The following is a 6,062-nucleotide window of genomic DNA, read 5'->3' as shown; positions in this document are numbered from 1 at the left end:
CTTAACCGCTGTGCCACCCAGGCGCCCCAATTCTTTTACTTTTAAACTTTGGAAACCTGTTGTTTTAGTTGTATCTCTTGTATACAGCAGTGTTGGGTTTTTATTTTTTAGCCAATCTGAAAATCTTTTTCTTTTTATAGGTCAGTTGAGCCTATTAATGTGTGTTGCTATGATCAGTTGATCAATATGTTTGACTTTAGTTATGTAATTTTTATTACATATGTAGTTTGTTATATTTATGTCATAATGAATAGTGATATATAATATATAATGAATAGTGTCCTACAACATAGTGAATTATGCATATGTAATATATATGTTAAATACCTACATCTATACCTCTTTCTATTTCTCTCTCTCTATTGGTAATCCTTCATTGCTTTATTCTCTCTCTCTTTCTCAGTATGTCTTTGATATTTAGGAAGGTTTATTTTATACTAACAGTTACCTTTAAGTAAACATTTGCATGTAATACTCTACGAGACTGATTTTCTGGCTACTGTCGCTTGATTCTCTGTTTTAAGGAATATTGAAATTACTTAGTTACTTCTTCATTTCCCACTGCTTCAGCATTAGACCTGTTACTTCCGGTAGGCAGTTAGCAACATTTTTCTACTTTATGTATTCTCTTTCCTTTTCATCTGTTTTTTTGGAAATTGTACCATATCTGTGTGGTCACTCTGTAGCCATCACATATCATACTGCCTCTTGCCTGGTCATCATTCCTTGGTAGTTCTACAGATAATAGGTATGCATTTCTCATATATATTCAGCCCATAATATATTTATATAACTCCCTCGCTAGTCTTCATGTAGATGTCCCTCCAATATCCTCAGTCATCTTGTTTGTTTAAAGCTCATTCACTAATAAATCCCTTAGGATAGGCCCACAGGGAGAATATTCCCCGAGTTCTCTCATGTTCACAGTAGTTTATTTGTGGCATGGAGTTTGGTTTGGTTGGATATAAAATCCTGGGATCACATTTTCTTTCTTTGTCTTAAAAATGTTACTTTATTATCTTCTGACATGAAGTGTTGCCATCAAAATGTGTGAACACTATCCTGTTTCCTTTTCCTTTTAATTGACATGGATGTTTTGCCTAGATACTAAAATGATTTTTTTTCTTTAAAATCCAGTAGTTTTATATCATCATAACATAATATAATGTAGTATATATTATAAATTTATTATTGTTGTTGTTGTTATTATTATTATGTCTCAGTTTTTACCACCATGGGCTGATTTTTCCAGGTATATACAACTGTTCCTTTATTTGAATTGTAGTTCTTAGTAGGTTTCATTGCTTTGTTTCTCCCTTTGGGATATCTATTACATATATTCTTTCTTATTTTCTATGTCACTTTTCCCTGCAGAACCCTTTTATATCTTTGTTTCATTTTTCAAGATTGCTTTAAAAATTCTAGGTTCTAGAAGAAAAGGAGGGGTAAACAGAAGGGGGAATGGCTCTGGGAAACAAACTGAGGGCTTCAGGGGGGGGATGGGGGAATGGAATAGGCTGGTGATGGGTATTAAGGAGGGCACGTATTGCATGGTGCACTGAGTGTTATACGCAAGTAATGAATATGGAATTTTACATCAAAAACTAGGAAGGTACTGTATGGTGACTAACATAATATAAAAAAATATTATTAAAAAATAAATTCTAGGTTCTTTGCTTCTAAGCATCTACTAAAAAGCTGTTTTTGAGAGTTTTGATTGGGATTGCATTGAATCTTTAGATAGACTGCTGGAGAATTGACATTTGAACAACATTAAACCTCCTTCTAATCCAGGGACGTGGCATACATCTCCATTTATCTAGACCTTCTCCAGTTTCTCTTTGTAAAGTTTTGTAACTGTGGGGGCAGAGCTCTTCCATATTTTTGTTACCTTTTTCCCTCAACATGTTATGTTTTTGATGCTTTTGAAAGCTGAATTGCTCTTATTTAATTTTAATTATGTAGTTGTTGATAGTTATATAAAATACAATTAATAATAAAATAAAATTAATTTATAATGATACAAATCTCATGTCCTTGTCAAATTCACTTACTAGTTTCAGGAGTTGTTTTTGTAGTGTGGGAGCCCAACCTTCTATTCTCACCCCAAGTGAGTAACTGATGACTTAGCTCCTTTCTGTTCTTCATCAGTGAACGTGTCCCTACCTCTCTCTCCTAACTCAGTGATCTTACTGTGGCTGTAGGGTTGAAGGGTGGGGTACATTATTAATAAAATTGTCCTTTTGGGAACTGTGTCCCCATTTGTATCACACTTTCATCTAAAGAGGGGCTTCAAAACTCAGTCTTATTAATACAAGTAAAAGCGCAGAGAAAAAATATTGTGTAGAAACCCGAGTGGACAAATGTATAGAAAAACATTTAAAAGTAAATAACTCTACTAGAATATCTGCTCTGTTACTGTAGAGAGCTTTCTGTGTGTTGGTCTCCATTACTCCAGTACTTTTAATAGTGCCTCCCATGTAATAAATGCTCAATAAATACTATCTGGATGAATGAATGAAAAAATTGGCATTTGGGAGGGTCAATGAAAGCAGACCCACTTTTCGGTGAAAACACTGTGTCCCCATTTCCCCATGGAAGCAACTGACAGGAACTCAAGAATACCCTCTTATGTGGTCATGCAGTCTACAGTTTGTCCCAGTTTCCACCAAACACATCATCTTATCAAGGGCATGCTTTACTCATCTAGGCTACCTGCCTGTCCCTTGAATCTGAAACTTCTCTATCAAAAAAATAAGACATGACTGAGGCCCTGTCGCACACTGCACATTTGATCTGTTACATGAATGACAACAGTGTTATTCAGTACGAGTCTGAATATAGACTTGTACACTGCTAAACAATACATTGCATAGCTATGGTGGCTGGTGTGAGGCATGAAATGTGCATTGTGTTCTTTTTGCTTTTATATACCTACAGTCTTCCAAACTTCTAGTTTTCACTTTTTTGTTTATTTTCCTAGGACAGATTCATAGTGCTAGGTGATTTACCCATAAAATAAGGAGGCATGTAGGAAAGAATCAGGCAGTGAATAATGGAACCTGACTGTTACTGAGAAGTGACAAGACCAAGTGTGTATCCTGCAGGTGTAGGTTAAATACACTTGCCTGCGAGCTGAAGACAGAATCCTAAGGGACCAACAATCACACTGAATTGTTAATGCAGGGCGGTGTAACTTTATTTTGGTACAAACATATATCAGGTTACAGAAAAGGCCTAGGAAAGGGAAGTTAGGAGAATGATTTCAGCAATTGTCAGGTCGAGGGGTAAAATCTGTTACTGTATAAGTGCTCCATGCCATATCCATCGTCAACAGCATGATTGGTTCCTCAATGGAATCAAGGACCAATTCAGTTGAGCAACATCATTTCCAATCCATGTGTTCTAAAAGCACAAAAGGAGGGTCAACAAATGTGGGGCAGAGGTAAGCAGAGATGGTGGTCACAGGGAAGGGTCTCAGCAGCAAGAGGAGGCACAGCACATGGGGCGGGGGCAGGTGGAGATGACACAGGTGGGGCGATAGCAGGTGGTGTGGCAGGAGACCCGGCCACAGACTGGGCGCAGACAGCAGGAGGGGCAGCAGCAGGAGGGCTGGCAGCAGCTGGAGCCACAGCCGCTGGAACCACAGCAGGAGGGGCGGCAGCAGCTAGAGATGCAGCAGCTGGGCCTGCAGCAGCTGGAGCCACAGCAGCTGGAGCCACCGCAGGAGGGGCGGCAGCAGCTGGACACACAGCAGCTGGGGCGGCAGCAGGTGGTCTGGCAGCAGGAGGGGCGGCAGCAGCTAGAGATGCAGCAGCTGGGCCTGCAGCAGCTGGAGCCACAGCAGCTGGAGCCACCACAGGTGGGGCGGCAGCAGCTGGACACACAGCAGCTGGGGCGGCAGCAGGTGGTCCTGCAGCAGGTGGTCTGGCAGCAGGTGGGGCGGCAGCAGCTAGAGATGCAGCAGCTGGGCCTGCAGCAGCTGGAGCCACAGCAGCTGGAGCCACCGCAGGAGGGGCGGCAGCAGCTGGACACACAGCAGCTGGGGCGGCAGCAGGTGGTCCTGCAGCAGGTGGTCCTGCAGCAGGTGGTCTGGCAGCAGGTGGGGTGGCAGCAGCTAGAGATGCAGCAGCTGGGCCTGCAGCAGCTGGAGCCACCGCAGCTGGAGCCACCGCAGGAGGGGTGGCAGCAGCTGGACACACAGCAGCTGGGGCGGCAGCAGGTGGTCCTGCAGCAGGTGGTCTGGCAGCAGGTGGGGCGGCAGCAGGTCTCCTGGCCACAGCCCTGGTCAGAGCAGACGGAGCCACAACAGGAGTTGACCATGGTGTCAGAAGGTGGAGGTTCTGATATTAGTAAGAGAGCGAGCTTAGTGAATTTGAAAATCCCTCTGCTGCTTGTCCTCTTTTATACTCTGCTGAAGCTGCTATGTTCTTGTCCTGGACCATTTCCTAGTTTTATTTTCCTAAAGAAATATTAGTCATTAAATTAGATCACTGTATTTTTCTGGTTAAGTATTTTCAAATGAAGAAAAATAAGATTTCCTTTTCCTGGTGTGCTAAGATTTCCAATCTGGTCATTCTCAAAATTGTCTTTTCTATTTTCTTGTTTGTCAAAAGGGCCTATCACATGGGTTCAGTCACTGATGTTTACCTGTGATCTGTGTATCACTCCATGATGTTGTTTGGACAAATTATTCACATGTTGCCAAGGTCTTTTTTGATGTCAAAAGAGAGGTAGAATTAGGGAATAGAAAAAAGTTCATCTTTATGAGTTACCTGTGAGCTATGAGGAAGACAGACCCTATCTTTGAGTTGTGAATACTCATTAGAGAATAGATTCTGGCTGTTTCAAAGTATGTGCTAAGTATTACTTCCTGTGTTCAATTTGAAACCGTTACCAATGACTCATTGTTTGTAAATTTTAAAAGGTATTTGGAGCCTCTTTGAAGGGACTCTCATTGGCCCAGTATGGGGCAACTTGAACAGCAAAATAAATAGTGGTAGTAATGGATTTTAACCCGTTTAAAAAAAAAAAAAAAACCCGTGAGTCCATATTGAGACTAATTAAAGAAATGAAAAAGAAAGATGAGAAAGTTATCCATGGTAGTAGAGTGTCAACTAATAAATGTAGAAGGAAAAATTGAGTGACAAAATCACCATTTACAACCCTCATAATAAAACTTGATTCAAATAAATATCGTCAGTGGATTCGATAGCTATTTGGCGAAAGTTTGTTGGGGGACAGGATATTTGCACACTTTTGAAATATTTCCTCATCAGTTATTTATTATTTCAAAGGAAAAAATGCTAACTTTACTGTGGAGAAACTTGAGAAAAAAGCTTTAACCATGGGATCAGTGTTAGCGTCGTTAATAATAGGACCAATGGACATGTGTCTCCCTAGGTCACACACTGAAAGGACACATCACTTATGTAGTATTTCTGTCAAAATGCATCACCCAAATCAAATTATGAGGGATTCAGACAAATACATACTAAGGAATATTCCACATAATGCCTTCCCTTTAAAAATGTCAGAGTCAACAAATATAATGACAAACCAAGGAATTGTTTCAGATTTAAGGAGACTAAAGAGACACAATATCTAAATGCAATTCATGAGTATGGATAAAAATTTCTCTATAGGATATTCTTGGTACAACTGGCAACATGCTGATATTAAATGTATATTAAAGGATAGTAACACATCAGCATTTAATTGATATGTGTTCTCTGATTATGCAGGAGAATGTCCATAGTCTTAGAATCTAAGTTTATATATCTATATTTAAATCTTTGTGTCTGTATCATATCTACCTACCTCCCTATGTCTGTCGATTGGAGAGAAACAAATGTGGCAAAATGTTGAATCTAGATGAAGCTATATGGTATAAAGGAGGTCTTCATATTACCATTCTGTAAGTTTGACATTTTTTTCAAAAGTAAAAAGTTAAAAAATATTAGAAAAGATTAGGATTGAAAGAATCTTTTGCTGCAGTGTTAATATATTAAGAGGGAGTAATTTCTGTCTTTGGGGGGAAATACTAAAGTATAAAACAAATT

The 6,062-nt window shown here is 39.8% G+C and overlaps 1 protein-coding gene across 19 annotated transcripts; it reads right to left on the bottom strand.

Moving 5' to 3' along the window:
- Positions 1-3,477: 3,477 nt before the first annotated feature.
- LOC123781813 (uncharacterized) lies at positions 3,478-4,403 on the bottom strand. 19 transcript variants are annotated; one of them, XM_087854419.1, is made up of 3 exons: positions 4,199-4,403; positions 3,749-3,967; positions 3,478-3,682 (listed from the first exon to the last, which is right to left on the bottom strand). In XM_087854419.1, exons 1-3 carry the CDS (start codon positions 4,321-4,323, stop codon positions 3,478-3,480), a joined length of 549 nt encoding a protein of 182 aa, XP_087710545.1. In that variant the 5' UTR covers positions 4,324-4,403. The 19 variants fall into 19 exon arrangements, with proteins under 19 accessions (XP_087710545.1, XP_045637485.1, XP_087710540.1 ...); XM_045781529.1 differs by having other exon boundaries at positions 3,478-3,688; positions 4,034-4,323; XM_087854414.1 differs by having other exon boundaries at positions 3,478-3,597; positions 3,688-3,913; positions 4,034-4,323.
- Positions 4,404-6,062: the final 1,659 nt, after the last annotated feature.

This window comes from Ursus americanus, chromosome 23, assembly GCF_024610735.1.
Source record: "Ursus americanus isolate L20-20 chromosome 23, mUrsAme1.1.p, whole genome shotgun sequence".
NCBI classification, from domain to species: domain Eukaryota; kingdom Metazoa; phylum Chordata; class Mammalia; order Carnivora; family Ursidae; genus Ursus; species Ursus americanus.
Note: the sequence above shows the minus strand (reverse complement) of the source record. Positions and strands in the feature narration are given on the sequence as shown.